The sequence below is a fragment of the Cygnus atratus genome, chromosome 15 (genome assembly GCF_013377495.2).
Source record: "Cygnus atratus isolate AKBS03 ecotype Queensland, Australia chromosome 15, CAtr_DNAZoo_HiC_assembly, whole genome shotgun sequence".
In the NCBI taxonomy this organism is placed as follows: Eukaryota; Metazoa; Chordata; class Aves; order Anseriformes; family Anatidae; genus Cygnus; species Cygnus atratus.
Window position 1 is genome coordinate 986,188 of NC_066376.1, and position 16,449 is coordinate 1,002,636.

Sequence of the window (16,449 nt, forward strand, 5' to 3'; positions counted from 1 at the left end):
ACGTGCTCAGGCGGCCTTCTTACAGGGCAACCACCTGATGAAAGAGGCTGCATGCTGGGAGCTGCAGAGAGCCCTCGCAAGGCTGACGATTGCTTGCCAGGTAAATTAAAATGCTGCTGCTTCTGCGTTTTATGCAGCGAGCCCTTTCACTACTTTGTTTTTAAATATTTCCCTAGGATCAGAATGCTACACTTCCTCGGCTGTTTTTAATACATGCAATCAGCGACTGTGGCAATTAAGAGGCCTAATTAGCATCTGAATAGGGCTCCTTGCCACCACCCCCTTGCAATAGTAGCAAATAAGCCCTGACGAAGCCAAGGCACCCTCATGCAGCCCCGAGCCACGCGCGGCCACGCCACGGGGCTGCTGGCTGCCAGGAGCGCGGAGCGGCGCCCGGTGCTTCCATTTCGGAGAGCAAACGGGGCTCATCTGGCCCCCAGCACCTGCGGTCACCTAACGAACCCCCCAGAAATCCATCGGTTTTGTCAGACAGCTAAATAAGACCTCAATTAAGTGACACGTCATGCTAAGATCTGCCACTCAGGCACTGCTTCCTGCAGCTGAGCTCTGCTCTGGACAGACCCGCGGCCACACGCACGGTGCCAGCCCTGTGCCCTCCCCCTGCCTGTGCTGGTGGCTCCCCGCGGGGCCACGCCACAGCCCCGGTGGGGTGGGAGAGGTGCTCTCCCCGCCGCTGCTTGTGCCCAAAAATGTCCGGTATGGAGGGACACCGAGCATCTCCCCCTCCCCATCTCAGCCCCTCCACGAAGCCATGGGAGAAACGCCCACGAGGCACGGTGCACGGTTTTCCTGGTGCCCACAGCAGGGTCAGCACACGTGGCCTATTCAGCCAAGTAACTTGCTTGCCAAACTTGGACAATTTTATTGTTATTTTTCTCATTAATCTCCTGGTCATGTTCATTATAGAATCATACACCAACAGCATACAAACCATAGCCGGAGGCCCAGCCATAAACTCAGCTTCTCCCGAAGTACCACCGGGTCAAGCGTTGCCTCTTGATTCGCCCAGAGAGTATTCTGTGGCTGCGCGTGTATTAATTTTAGGGAATTATTTCATTTTCTTGCAACATTAGAGATTAATTAAATGCTGGCTAATTGCTACCAGTCATTGGAGGAATTCTGCTCCTGAGTCCTTTCATGGTCAGAATGCACCAAAAGGAGGGAGGAAAGAAAGAAAGAAAGAAAGAAAAGAAAGAAAGACGGAAGGAAGGAAAGAAAGAAGCCCTTTCAAGACCAGAGAAAATTGCAAAAGGATGTTTTTTCCAACCCGACATGACAAAATTGAATTCCAAGCTATTTAATGCATGCACGAAACGCCATAAAGAAACCCAGCTCGAGCACTCCATCCATCACAACAGGGGACATGGTTTCAGGAACACGAGCATCGTTACGTTACCCACTGAGTGCTTCACACTCCGGACTTCCAGGCAGTTTCGCTTAAATGTAACTACCGGATGGGGATTCTCACAGACAGGGCTGTCGCCAGCATTTCCGTGGGGACATACAGCTAAGGTAACACTGTGGTTATTATCAACATTAACGATGGTGACTTTGGGAAGCCCCCAGCCAGTCTTCAGGGGCGCCATGGCCGGGGACGCGGTGCAGCGCGGTGCCCTCGGTGCCGGGGGCGGGCGGCAGTCCCAGCCCGGCCGCGGGGCAGCCGGGCGGGTGGCCTCGAGAGAGAAACCCATCCCCTCCGGGGCAGGGGCACGGGGAGCCTGCTGGGGTTGTCCTTAAAAACGGGGTTTCACGGGTTACACCGTCACGAGGATCATGTCATGCAGCCTGACAAAGCGCCTCTGCACGCTGCCCGGCGGCGGGGCCCCGCTCAGACCGGCGTGGTTCGTCTGTTGGCCGGGTTGTTGTGCAAAGACTCCTTGAACTCTTTGGGGATGGAGTTATGGACCTGTAAAAAACCGTGGTCCCGCTCGGAGTTGAGCAGCGTCCCCATGGTGACCTTGGAGGGATCCCTGGAGAGGGTGAACATGGAGATGTCGGTGGAGGGGATGGTGCCGAAGCCCTTGCTGACGGGCGACATGTCCCGGGACCGCGGCTCGGTGGAGCGGGAGCTGGACCGCCGGCGGAAGCGGTACCGGTAGGTGGGGAGGCGGGTGAAGGCCGACCTCTTCAGCAGCTCCGAGTGCGACTTGGCGCGGATCTGGCGGTGCTTCTCGATGTACATGTGCACGGCGATCACCCCCACCATCTCGGCGATGATGAAGGACAGCGCGCCGAAGTAGAAGGACCAGCCGTAGGAGTAGCTCTTCTTGGAGTCGCTCTGCCCTGGGTCCCCAGCGTTTGCCGAGATGTAGACGATGATCCCGATGATGTTACTGAGACCTTTGGGGAGGAGAGGGAGAGGCGCTTGCTCCAGCAGCGGAAGAGGGATGGGGGGGACGGGAGTGTCCCCGTGCCCCAAGGGGTGCCAGCCCCATTTTGTCAGAGCTGAGAGCTCCAGGAAGCAAAGCGGCTCCGTCTCTTAAGTTCTGGCAGAGCCTGGAGACTTTGTTTGGGATTTGGGCAATTTTTGCACTGCCAGCAGAGCCGTGGGGCTGTGTCGTAAGGCTGAGGAGCGGCTGATGCATTCCTGTATTTACTTAATGAATCGATTATGTTCTTTCTGTTGTTTTCTCATCTGCATCAGCGGCTCCTGCCAGCCGAAGGAGGGAGAGTAATTTGTCTCTTTGTGGGGAGAAGAAAAACACAAAATAGAGCAGTTCCTTGAGATAAAGACATTGTCATAAAATTATCAGTGGAAGCATTGGGGAACAGTGCACAGAGAAATGAGCAATCCTGAAGGAACGGCCTCTCAAGGCAGAGTTGTTTTTCCTTTAGGACTGCGGCAGCCCCTCCACCTGCTGCCCAGGGCCGGGTGCTCTGTGGTGGCTGAGGGCAGATCCCCCCAAAACCTGACCCATGCTGGGGTCCCCCAGTGACACCCTGTGGGATTTAAAGGACTTTCTGGCAAGGTGGCCCCTTGGCCAAGGGCCGCTGTGGGTTTTCCTCACTGTCCCTGAGGACTTTTCACCCAGGATGGGACCGCTCACAAGGCTGAGTCCCCCTGTGCCTGGGAGGACCCCCAGCCTGCCACCAGCTCCCCTTGTCCCCCCCCAGGTCCCCACGTGCACACCTGCAGCACACCCGGAGAGCCCCCGCTCCTGCCCCGCGGGGCAGCTCCTACCTGCTGAGACAAAGAAGATGCCGGCGCTGAGGATGACGTTGTGTTTGCTCTTGTAGAACTCGCTGGCCGCCACGCACAGGCCGCCGAAGAAGAGCAGACCCACGCTGAGGATGGGGAAGATGCTGGAGGCTCTCACCGCACCTGCGGGGTGAGGATGGGGGCACGGTCAGGGGCTGGCACCCCCAGCCCAATGGCAGCCCTGGGCCGGGTTGGATTTGGGGACCCTGCTGGGGAGGGACCCCCGGGCTCTGCGGCACACAGCCCAGCTTGCCCCGCGGGGGGCTGGCAGCCACAGGCCGGGTCCCAGCCCGACGAGCCAGCCCTCGCAGGCCTCACAGATGCGATTCTGGGAGCAGCCCAGCACCGCTCCCCTTGGGTGTCCTCTGCTCCTTTCTCCTGAGCTGCTCTGGAGTCCTGCATAACCACGCAACACCTGTGATTCAGGCCTCCAGGCACAAAACCTTTAAAACAATGATTTTTTTTTCTTTCTTTCTTTCTTTTTTTTCTCCTACACTATTTCAAGGAATTACCTCTTGAGCCTTGTCATGCAGCTAGCACTAGCAATTTCCCTCCTCATTACAAAGCACGGCACCTCTGGGTTTTGGCTGTGGATAAGACTGGATCCTCAGGATTTCAGAAAACCTCCCAGATCTCAAGGGGCTGCCAATGAAGCCACAGGCACTGTACTGCCAGCCGCAGGGGTCAGGAACCTGTCACCTGGGTCCCCAAACCACCGCAGCTGCATTTACTTACTTATTAAAATTGTTTTCTGACGTAGGGGAGGAACATTATCTAAATGAACAAAAAGCCCAAGACCCAAAGCCCAGCAGGGCTGGTGCTGTAGCCCCAGGCCGGGCTCCATCCCTAAATCAGCAGGATTAGCTCGGGCAGGGCCTGTCTGCACGCTCGGGGGTCACTTACCAGAGCTATGCAGGGAAGGGTCTTTTCTACTTGCCCTATCAGAAGTTCAGCTTCCAAACCGACTGCAACGAATAATTAACACAGCAAATCACTACCTGCTGCTAAAGAAAAGGCACCTAAAATACACCGTGCCTTGGTTTGGGCTCTCATCCCTCTCTTAGGGCCCTTATTAAAAGCACAGAGATACAGAAGCCCCATTAAAATGCCATTCTGGGGGCTTTAAAATAGACTTTTTGTTTTAACTGTGGGAGGGGGTGGGAGAAGATCTTAAATGCTCAGCTCCTAAAATTGCAAACCAATTCGGCACATTCCCCTCCTAGCCAGGTGAGCAGAGCCGATGGCTCCCCGCAGAGCACTACAAGACGGGGAGCTCAGCGCAGCACCCGGACCAGCAGCAGCCCCGGCACGAGGGGCAGGGGGTGCCGGGGTCCCTTCCCCCGGGGTGTCAGCAGCTGAGGCAGCCCGGAGACGTCAGTGCCTCCGAGGCTGCTGCCTGCACCCGCTGCCTCATTCCTACTTCCTTGGAAATGTAGGTGTTAAAGGCGCCCTTCTGCCGTGCAGACCTTTCAGCCTGTCACCGTGTTTGCTGGCAGGCTGGGCAGTGCCCGTGTCCCTTTGTGTGTGTGCTCGGGTGGGTGCCGCCGTGGGGGGAGCCGGGGCTGCCACCCCTCGGCCTCCTGCCAGCTGGGGGCTGCTGGGGGGCTGCTGGGGACGGGGCTTGGGGGCAGCGCGCAGAAGTGGACTCACGGAGGAGATACTCGGCCGTGTCCTGCTCGTAATCCGCGTCCTCGGGGAAGTGGTCGATTTTCTTGCACACTCCTCGGAAGGTTCCTGAGGAGACACAAGCCAGGAAGCCTTCAGATCCTTCTGTGCTGGGGGCAGCGCTGCACGGGGCTGCCCAGTGACCCCAGCCACAGCCCCCCCTCCCTGGGGGTACCCGTGAGCCTCGGTGTTGCCCTCCTGCTGCAATCCTCCCTGCAGAGCCAGTGCTGCTGGCAGGTGGTGCGCAGGAGCAGCCTGCAGCGAAGGGCAGCACGACCCCTCACCAGCAGCACCCACCAGCACCGGCTGCCTGCCCCTCTGTGCCCAATAACAACACTGGGGCACAGATTGACTCTGGAGATGTGATTTTTGGAGGCATGGATAACTTCATCTAAATTACTACAACAGGTTTCTCGCCTGCTTTCTATTCCTTGCTGCTTCTCAGCTCTGCTTTGTGCCTGGGATGCTGGCAACCACAGCAGATGCTGGAGAAGGCAGAGTCACCGAGGAGACCTGGCCTTACCTAGTTCCAGCCCGCTTCACGCAGCCCCTGCACTGCAGGCACACGCCTGTACACACTCGCACGCCATGGGTAAGCACCAGCATCACAGGCGAGTGCCAAGGCTGAGCCACCCGCCCCACGGCACGGCCCCACACCCCCACACCCCACGGCCCCACACCCCACGCCTGCTGCCCCCCTCCTCCCGCACCCGAAACCCAGAGCGGGGGTCGAGCGCAGCCCCGCCGTGGTGGGCACCGGCAGCGCTGCCTGGAAGCCCTGGGGAAGGAGACAGATGCTCTGGCATCTGATGGCCTCCCACTTAGCATTTGGGAAAAAAAGGCTTTTTTTTTTTTTTTCCTGATTTTCCCCCCTCCTGGCTCTGAAGCAAAACAAAAGCATTTTGCCTTTGAATGCCTGTTTGCTTTGGCTTTCTCTTCGCTGTGCTTTAGGGCCCGGCTCTCTCCTGTGCCAAAGTGGTGCAGTTGTGCCATGAAAGGAGAAAGCCAAGGACGAGCCCGGCTCAGCCAGGTGATGCACTGGGGACTTGGTCACGCTGCAGGAAGAGAATGGGGACAGCACAGGGGTGTCCACAGAGGGCAGATCCTGACAGGTCACACGTGTTGGTGGGGCAGCCTGGAGAAGAGACTGGCTGTGAACGGTCGCTCTCCTTTACTGTTTCTGCTCATCCATCCAGCAGCCTAGTCCGTGTGCTACCGATGTGCAGTCAGAGGGAAATTAAAGGCATTAAAACAAACAAAAAAAATCTGGCTATGCCCAGTTGCGCTTATGGATTTGTTTTGATGGATGCAGCCCTTCTCCGCCTGTGGATGCTGAGATCCTGCTCCCCGTGGCAGCCCGCCAAGGCACCGAGCGCTGCTGGGGACAGCTCAGGGCTCGGTGCACACGGGGCTGGGTGGGACCGCAGCGCCTCCAGGGTCCGGGCAGCTGCGGTGGTTCCTGTCTGCAGGACTCTCAGAGCTGCCTTCTCCAGAGCAAGCAGCAAACAAGTGCAAGGGTATGCACGGTGCTTTCTCTGCAGCATTGACAAATGTTGTCCTTGACATTATAAATGGGTAAACAGAGGCACAGAGCATTACTTCCCCGAGGTGTCAGGGCAGGCTGAGGTGGGAGGGATCCCTCTTGCCATCCCATTTGGGTTATGGCTCTTCCACAAAGCTGCCAACACTCACACAGAGCTTGGTGCGGGACAGATGGCAGCAGTGGCCCTGCCAGCAAACATCTCACACCCGCGCACTGCAGTGGTGCAGGTCCTGGGGACTTGTCCCCCGCTTGTATTGGTGTGCCACCTACTTTTGACTAGCCACAAGCCATTGCAAGATGCGCTGCTCCTCTCCCGTGCCCCATCCCTCTCAGAAGGGCTGTGTCCACCTTTGGTGATGGCTTTTCCAGCCCACAGCGGCTCGATGGGAGCAGCTCTATGCGACAGCAGCGCCAGGCCACGCAGTCAGGCCACGCTGCCTGTGTCCCCTCTCTCGTAGGATGTGCTGCTGGGGGACAGGGCGCTGGGCGAGAGAAGCCATCCCGCACGGCACCCCCAGCAGCACACCGTCAGTCTGCTCTCCAGCACCAGCTCGGGGGAGCTGAACATCGTGACAGGCATCAATTAAAGCCTGGAGATGAAGCTCCGGAGGTGGCAAGCTGTCATCCAAGCAGAGACACGGCTTTGGAGGGAGAAGCGCCTGCTCCCGTTGCTTTGGGAACTGCAGGCGCTGGGGAGGCTGAGAACGGGCGGCACGAACGGGTGGGGAGGCATCGGGCACGGTGAGGACAGCAGCCTCGGCACAGCCTTCCTCCTCCTCCTCCCCTGCTCCTGGCTTTCCACGCACCTTCTCCAACCCTCTCCCCGTACCCGCCAGCCAGGCTCTGCCCCAGGCACCCCAAGCTACCCCCCAGATCTCTCCCTTTCTTCCCCAGCTGTCACCCAGCTGGGGGCAGGTCCTTGCTCTGTCTTGGCACCAGCCAAGCCCACCGCCTGCACTGTGCTGTGCCAGTTTGCTGTCCCTGACCTGCAGTGGTTGCAAAGCTCCCTTTAGCAAGGGAAGCCCCGTGCAGGATGGTACAGGATCTCTTCCAAGTGCACTGGCTCGCAAGACAGGGACATTTCCCTCTGAAATAACCTTCTTGGCAGGGTCATGTGGCCAGCACTCATTATCTGATTAACAAGAGGAAACTTTCCCTTGGTGCCACGTGGGAAAGGAGTTTGGAGACCAAGTCTCGGATGCAGCCCCCCAGCTGCAGGATGCCATGGCAGTCACGCTGCTCAGCCTGGGATGCAAAGTACGTGCAGGGGAGCTACGTCTGCTGCTCCCAGCTGGGATGTGCAACCTCTGCTTCAGCGCTGCCTGTCCCACCGAAACACTTTGATTGCCACAGAGATAAAAAATAAATTTTTTTGAGAAATGACTTTCCCAGCTGAGGAACAGAGCCTTTGCTCAGCTGCAGGACTGAACAGCAGCTCCTGCCTGCAACCTGCACGTCTAGAGGCTTGTTTAGGGGCAGTGCTCATGGGGCTCGCGATGCTCCTCACCAGCCAGCCCCTCGCCCTGCAGCAGGTTTGCCAAAATCTGCCCCACCCCCGGGCCAAGGGAGCCCCCCCCTCCCAGGAGGGTCAGGGCAGCTCCCCCCGCACCCCCGGGCGCTGCCCTCGGGGCTCGCACGCAGCGAGGGCCGCAGGGAGCCCGGGCCGGCCCCGCCGCATCCCTTTCACGCCCCGACATTTATTTCGGGTCCTTTGCTCCCGATGCTCGTTACCGATGCTCGTTACCACGGCGACCGCGCGCTCACCTGGCGCGGAGAGACCGCCCCAGCTCCAAACAAATGCCCGGGCTCCACGCACACCACACACGCACACCACACACCCACACCACACAAAACACACCCACACCACACACACACACCCCGCCGGGGCTTCCACCGCAGCGAGCCCCCGCAGCCCCAGCGCGCTCCCGGCCGGGGGCTGCAGGAGGGGCTCCGGGAGGGGGACCGGGGGGGGCTGCTCGCACCGCGGGGCTCCCACGCGCCCTGAGCCCACCTGGAGACAACTCGAAATTCGGGGCTTTCTCCCGGTTTTACAGCTGGAGCCCTACTAACGAGAGCACCGCGGGTGTAAAGGAAGAGGGTTTGGGTTTTGTCGGACCTCCGGAGCCCCCTGCCCACTTTTCCTTCGGCAGGGCTGCAGTCGGGGGCAGTGCTGGGGCACCCACCCCCAGACACCTCCAGCCCCTGCCAGAGCACCGGGGCAGGACCAGCCTGGGACTCACCGGGACGCTCTCCTGGCTTGCTGCAGGCTCAGCCCCGGCCCGTGCATGGCACCCAGCGCAGCGATGCTGCCCGAGGGGCTGCTCGGGGTACAGCTGCCTCCCCGACACCACCCACGTTCCCTGAAGCTGGGCTCCTCTCTCGCTGCAGGAGGAACGGGTGAGCTGCTGCTGGGCAGGGGCTGCTCTGGGGGTGCTGGGCTCAGCCCAGCCCGCTGGCCTGGCATTTCCACAGCTGATGCCCGTGCTGGCAAAGTGACCCTGCTCCGCGTGCGTGAGTCACCCCACCTGGGCTTTAATTCATCTGCTGGCTGGGAGAGCTGGAGCGAAGGCAGAACACTGCTGTGGTTATCCATTCCCCGCTTAGCCGCCTCTGTGGTGGATCTGGGTAATTTTCTCTCCCTGTCAGTGTGAATCCCGATTAGCCAACTTAGCTTATCGCTGCACTTCCCTGCCCAGGGCCTGGGCTGTTTGGCAGCTGGCTCCTCTCACTGTGACTTGCACAGCCCTGCTCCAGAGCCTCTGCTTGCCTGCTCTGGCACTGGCCAGCTTCTCCCATTGCATTTTTCCGTGCCGAACAACCAGATCCTCATTGCCTTCTCACTAACCCACGGGGCACAACCACCACACAGGACTATGAGCAAGCCCAACTCTCCCCATGCGAGTGCATGCTCTGTGCCCCTCAGATGTGCAAACAGACGTGGACAGTGCCCAGCCAACAGGCAGTGGTGAGGAGCCTGGGGAAAAAAGGTTTGAGGCAGCTGGAGGAGAGCCAGCCGTGAAGCCAGCAAGCTAATCCTTTGTGGTATTACATTTCCCTCCCTGCTGCTGGCTTGCTTTGCTCTCCTTCAGTCCCTCCTGCAGGAGGGAGTCACAGCCGCACAGCTCGCTGCTCCCCTGCACCCCACCCGCGCACAGCCCCACAGCAGCCAGACGCTGGCTGCACAGCCCCGCGGCCGCGAGGAGCATCCCCCAGGGCTGGGCACAGGGAAGCCTAACAGCAGCCAACAGCAGTAAAATACGCTGGCACTGAGTGTCCAAGATGTACTGAGTAGGGCGAGCTCTGGATGAATCATGCCCTCTGCGGATGAGTTCACCATGGCGCTGGGCCAGGCCAGCCCCCAGGAGCGTGTCCTTCAGCAGCTCAGCTCCGCGCTCCCCGCGCAGGCTGTTTTGAAGCCTCCGCTGTGTAAGAGGGCACAAAGCAGCTCCCTGCCCCTCTGTGGTGCTGGAGGAGCCCAGCCAGCTGTGGAAGTGATGGACGAGTGGTGCAGGGCGGGCGGCAGCTGCAGGAGTCGGGGGAGCAGCCGGGGTGGGGGACACCTGAGCAGGTCCTGCCCTCCTGCTCCTCTGGGCCCGGGAGGATGCATCACTTTGGGCACCCTCTGGGGGCTTGGGGCAGCACGAGCATCCCCAGCCTTGCTGCTGACCGAGTGCCACCTGCCTCAAGTTGTCTGCTCCTCCCCTCTCTGCTCAGCCTCACAGAAAGCCCTTGGAAGTCCGCAAGAAGCATTTGTCCATGTTCTGCACCACCAGTGAGCTTCGGTTCACGGTCTTGATTTAATGGTACTGCTTTAATCCAGGGGCATCCTTGGGTGGGCAGCTGCAAGGGTGCCCCCAGTGTCCCCAGGCAGGGCAGGGAAGCCCTCTCCAGTTGAGGAACCTTGCAGGACACTTCACATGAGAACTGGATCACCAGCTGCACAGAGTGTATCTGCCTGTTTACTCCAGCCTCACTACAGCCCTGCCTTTTAGGTAACGTTTAATTTGGAGGAGATGAACTCAAATAACATATTTTGCATTCACTCACTTTGAAAAGGCATCCATCCCCTTCCCCCCCGCTGGGCTCCTTTTCACCCTCTGCAGGATTCCTCCATCCCTCTCACCCCATCAGGTCGGAGCACCCCGAGCTGCCCCTGCACACCACCAACACCTGCCTGGCACCCAGAGCAGGCTGCTCTTATGGGGTAATGTTTCCTTTCAGCAGGCTTTTGTTGCTGCTGCTTTAGTTCATTTGTATTACTCTCTGCACTACATTTATCAGAGAATGCAAAGGCAATTAATTGATTTTATCTCAGGTCTTTTTCCCCTCAAAGCACTTTCCCCCAGGGAGGGTTATTGGAGGGGGAAGGAGGGGTTTGCGACAGAACTATGATTTTCACGATGCTGATGGTGGAAATACAGCCAAGAATATTGATCGCAACCTGGAAAGCCAAAAGACTAAAAGGCTCTAGTTTTGGTTCTAAAAATCTCATTACTTCTCATCCAGTGAAACACTTTTCAGGCACTATTCTGGCTGTTGCTGCTCCCTCAGTGTGGGAACTAAGACCTGGGGAGATGAGCTAACACCTTTCCTAAATGACAGCAGAATTCCTGACATCCCGATCTGAGAGTTCAGCCCTCCTGCAAGGTCAAATTTCAGACCTCGGCTCTTGGCACGTCCTGGTAAGCTCAGGCAAGTTGTCTCATGAGTCATGGTCTACAGGAACGGCTGTCCCAACGACAACGTATCAGGCCTAATCTGCATGGAGCAAGTGGTGTGGCCACTGTGCCCAAAGTTCTCTGAAATTTAACATCCGCTGGAGAAACAGAGGTCAAAGCTCGGCTACAAAGTGCTGGGTTATGAGCTCAGGCACTCAGCTCCCTCGAGTAACAAGAGCAAGGTACCTAAATATCTCTAAGGAATTAAAACTTCAAGGCTCATCTTTTTTTTTTACCTTCCACCCACCTCCCAGATGCCTGGAGAGCTGGAAGGAAATTCATCTTTATCCTTCCCCAGCTTCACGCTCTGCAAGGGATCCCGAGGCTGTTTGCACAAGGTCCCTGCTGTGGAGCTGCAAACCTCAGGCGTTCAGGGCTGCGTGGGACCCGGCCACCACCGCAGGGACAAGCTGCCACGGCACGGGTCGGTGGCACCGAGCAGCTACTGCAGGGCACCGCTCCTGTCCTGGCAAGGGGCTCTCAACCCCCAAATGCACCATGCTGCTGCCAGACCGGGCTGAGCCCTCACCATCTGCCTGAAAGCAGCTCCCTGCAAACCGCCCAGCGCTCCCGATTTAAGCGGTGGGGACAGACCAAGGTTAGGGCCGCTGCTCCCTCACGTAGGGTAATGCCCCAGCACAGCAGAGCTCTGCCCAGCCCTCGCTCCAGTGCCAGTCACCCCAAGGCTGGGGGCACCCCTGGGCTGCTCCCCTCTCCCCGAGAGCTGGATGTGAGCAACGGTGCCTGCAGGCAGCCTGCCGCCCCCAGCTCCTCTGAAACAAAGCCCAGCACAGCACTCACCTCCTCACCGCTACCTCTTCAGCACAGATGGGTTTCAAACGCAACACAAGCAGCTTGGGGAAGGGAAGGCAGTGGGGCTGTTACGGGCTCCTCAAACCAGGGGTGAGGGCAACCCAGCTGGAAGAGCTGCTTGATCCGAGGATGCTGCTGAATGCAGCTGCCTCGGGAAGGCGTTTGCTCAGCTGGAGCTTGCTCTGCTCCCAGAGCCACAGTAGCCTTGGGGACTCAGGTGAGCAACCTGCCCCCACCACGAGATCAGCTTTGTGGTCCCTCGGATCATGGGCTGTCACCTCCTTACAACGCATCTGCTTGCACAAACTTCACTGGCGAGAAGTTAAACTAAGACGAAGCACATGTGATGGTTGGAAAACTCCCTCTGATCCTTGCGGGTTGGGATGGGTTCCCCGATTGCTGCCCCAGCAGCAGGACACCCGCTCCCCCCAGGACCAGCTTCCCCCCCAGCACCTCCCCGCGGTGGCCCCACGCCAGATCCCCACCAGGGCGGTGGCGCAGAACCTGGCTCTGTCTCTTTCACACCCTCTCCCCCTCTCTGTGGTGGTGGTTGGTGTCTCAGCAGAGTCACCTACACAGATATGCATTTTCTGAAGGATTTTTTTTTCCTGGTAAAAAAACAGTGGAAAAACCCCAAGTCAAATTAAACAAGTGCAACAGCAAGGAGGCGGCAGAGGCGGGCTTTGCGGTTACAGCGCCGGCCGGGCGCTGACGCCGCTTCAGACAGGAGCTGGAACATGTGCAGCAGAAGTGCAGCAGGACCCATCCCTGGGCAGCGGCGACCCACGGCTCGAGGGGCAGGGAGCAGTGCCCAGGCTCACGCCCCCCGGCCAAGGCTGACCGTAGGATGCTCCGGCCTGGTGCCCGCTGCCATGGGAAGCTCAGCGAGGCACACACTGGCACCCAGGGGCTGGGGGTACACAGAACTGCTCTGCCACATGCTGCAGCCCCCCCTGGGCCACCCGTAGCAGGACTCTGCAGCCCCCTCCCTTCAGGGAACACCCCGAGGACAAACTGCGTGAGCCCCCTGCCAGACCCCTGCCAGCTGGAGACGCTGCTCTCCCGGCACAGACCCCGCTGAGGGGTGAGCCCAGAGCTCTGTGGTGGAGCTGGGGGGGCCCAGGCATCCCCGCGGGGGCAGCTGCGGGCACGGCCAGGCTCTCGCTCCAACGGGTGGACTGGGAACTTCTGCCAGTTTTAGCCAGGGATGCTCCAGCGCTCAGCATGTCACAGACTTTACTCCCTCAGCATTGCTAAAAGGGAAAAAAAAAATCTACATTTTGACAGTGACTCATCATCTCCCATTCTGGAATCTGTGGGGTTGCTACAACCTACACAAGGCACTTCAGAAAAGCAAAACAATTCTGAATAATAGAGGAAAAAAAGTTTGAAAAGGATGGGTAATTTCTAGCACTCTTCGAGGGTTCAGCTTTGGTTTTCTCATTATAAAAGTAATCAGGTAACACACTGGAGCTGCCTTTCAGGTCACCCCCACACTCCCCTGGGCTTCCTTCCCATCAGCCGAGCTCACCAAGGACCGCAGATGCCCAGCGATGAAAGCAGCTGCTGGGGGCTGGGGGCTTTCCCCCAGAGGTCAGCGGCATGAAACCCCTGTGGCAGCTGGGGCAGCCCCTGGGGCACAGGGCACCAGCACCAAGAGCAGGCTGGGGGAGCTCCCAGCACTCCTGAGGAAGCCATTTCTTGTTTCGTCTTTAACAGCAAATAAACATTGATTTTTATTTTGAAATGTAATTGACATTCCTACGATAGCAAAGTAAGGGCTGGTGCAACCAGAATCAGTGTAAATAAACCATGTGCTAGAAAGTAATGAGCTTTGCTGATTGAGTTTATCCTTTTAAATTAATACAACTCTAGGATTTTTTTTTAAATAATCTTTTGTTTGCCAGCTCAGAGATACTGATGGCAAGAGACAGGCAGGAGTCAGAGCTAGGTCTGCCCGAGGCTCAGGCACGGACCATCAGGACGGGATCCAGCCCTCATTTGCTTCAAAAACATCAGGTTCAGGCGGGTTAACCGATGAGCTTTCAGCCTGGTCTTTGGCTGTCGGTAGCTGGGGTGGCCAGCTCAGCCCCGGGAGACTCCTGGATGATGAAGCTTTCTACAAACAGGACTGGGGAAGGTATTTCCACCCGGCAGTGGGGGAATCTCTGCACTGACCCGGGGGAGGAGGGCTCATCTCAGCCCCCTTACCCCCACCTTCCCCTTCCCAGCCGCTGCAGGGAACTGCCCCATCTGAACCCCCATCAGAGCCAGCCACATACCCCAGGCCCCATCCTCATCCTTTAACCATGCCATCCTCTTGTCTGGCCGCATCCAACCCCAGGCTGGGGGGCTGCTGTTGGCAGCCGAGGTGCCCAGCACAGCTCTGCCGCCTGCCCCACGCTCCTCTGGCCTCTGCCAAGGGTTTGAGGCCCAGCTTCCACCTCCAAAAGCCATGCAGCCCCATCAGCCCCGCAGATGGGACCAGGCACCGTTACTGCAATGCTTCATCGAGCTTCTGCCTCTCCGCCCAGCGAGAAGGTTGGGCTCAGCACCCATCCACTGCTCCCAGACAGCCCTGCAGCTCCTCTTAATGCTGGGCTCTGCTTCCCCACGCCCCGTCCCGCTCCTCACAATCATTTATGCTGCCTTAATGGACTCTCATTTAACTTATGGAAACTCATGCCCTTTCCTGCTCTTATTTGGACACAAATTCCACGCACCAAATCATGCTGTTTTCTCTCCCTTGGTCTTTCACTGCGATGCTTTTTGGTCTTCATTGCTGCACGTCTCTAACCCAGCTCCACCGCGTTCACAGCCATTTCTCCCCATCACGGCCATTACAGAGCTGCATGCAGGACTCAGGACTATGTCCAGACCCTGCCCCTGGTCGGACTGCTGCCCAGCTCCTCAGAAAGCAGCCCTTCAGGGGGCACCTTCCATCTCTGTGCCACGTCTCAGGGGGATCCTCCTGGGGCCTGCGTGGAACACAGCAGCTCGCATTTGCACGCCCACCCTCCAGCCAGGACCAGCCCCGCAGAGGGCATGAAGCCAGCAGCAAAACAGGAGGGAGGAACCAGGGCACAAACAAATCCTCCTCCAGTATGAAACCGAGGTGGCGAGAGCAAAATTTGTCAGGAAAGCAAAGGGCAGACCTTTAATTGCCTGCACATCACGGCTGCAAGCTGGGATAACAAACCAAAGGGACAGGACTGGCTCATTTATTGGAGTACAGTTGGCCCATGTAGCATTTCTGAACCCTATGGAGAGATCTGTGCAACCAGAATGCTAAAAATCAATGAAAAAACCCACTCAGAAAGGACAAGGTGGGAAAAACAAGGATCAAAAAAAGAACTAAAAAGGATCCTGTCTGAATTAATGGCCACTTGTTTAACCAGAATTAATATATAGAGAAGGAACAAGCTGTGGTGCTCTGGTGTCTGCTTCAGCCCCCTGAGCTGTACCAGAGGACAGATTATACCAGAGGCTGCTTAAGTACCTATTTATAATAAGTAGCAGAGAAAGCTGCATTATGATGGGAAGCTGGAGGTTTCACTTCGCCAGTATTAAAATGTCCTCTGAATTTCTAAAAACCTACAAATGACAATTTCATAGCTCTGAAGCATGGCATCTCACACAGGGAGCGCTATTTTAGACTGTGTTGACAGCTGAAAGGGAATGGATCAAAAAATTAAAAACTAGTTGCTGCTCAGGTCCAAGGAATCGTGGCTTGATTACACTTCTTATGGGCAAACAGAGTGAAGTTCAAGGCACTAACATATATTCTCAGCGCTTTAAAGGCCAATTCACAGAGCAGAAAACAATTATAAGCCAAATCAGTTCAGAGAATAGATTTAAACATAAAAGCACAGCTGTGAATAGAGAATGAGCGTTTTACCCCCAAATTCATAACGGAGATGTGGGTTTGCACCAGTTTAAAAGCTGCCTGGTTAATACGTAAACAGCCGTAAAAATAAAAACATGCCCAACAAAAAGAAGAAAGGAGATATTCATAACTCTGAATTTAAATCAGCAACTCAAAATTGTAGAGCGCTGATAAAGGACACAAACAAACAGTAGAAAAACCATCAAAACATCTTTCCCTGATACATTAGGATGAACAACAACAACAAAAAGGAGCAATGCTATCTCCTGTTCCTAGACAAAAACGGCAGAAGCGTTAGTCACAGGACGGAGAAACGTTAAATAACTGTTATAACAAGTGCGACATTTCATATGCAGCAGTCACATCCCAGCGCTCAGAGACGCCAAAAGAGCCGAGCGAGCAATTAGCACTGAGGCTTGCACAGTGCTGGGGGGGATCAGCTCTGCCAGGGGTCCTGCCCCAGCCCCTGGGGGTCCCCAGCCCAGTACCTGGAGGTCGCTGCAGTCAGACCTCCGCTGGATGGGATGTTGTTCCCGTCATCACACATGGTGAGCAATGACAGGACACCCAAAACAAGGACCACAAACACGGGGCCGAGGCATGG

The 16,449-nt window shown here is 57.2% G+C and overlaps 1 protein-coding gene across 1 annotated transcript in view; it reads right to left on the minus strand.

Annotated features, from left to right (window-relative positions):
- Positions 1-859: 859 nt before the first annotated feature.
- Positions 860-16,449, minus strand: part of CACNG3 (calcium voltage-gated channel auxiliary subunit gamma 3) — a 29,436-nt gene continuing 13,846 nt past the window's right edge. Inside the window, exons 2-4 of the mRNA XM_035563474.2 lie at positions 4,871-4,954; positions 3,203-3,343; positions 860-2,361 (exon numbers count right to left, since the gene is read on the minus strand). Coding sequence (XP_035419367.1) covers positions 1,850-2,361; positions 3,203-3,343; positions 4,871-4,954 — 737 coding nt within the window. The 3' untranslated portion in view covers positions 860-1,849. The remainder of the gene's footprint in view (positions 2,362-3,202; positions 3,344-4,870; positions 4,955-16,449) is intronic.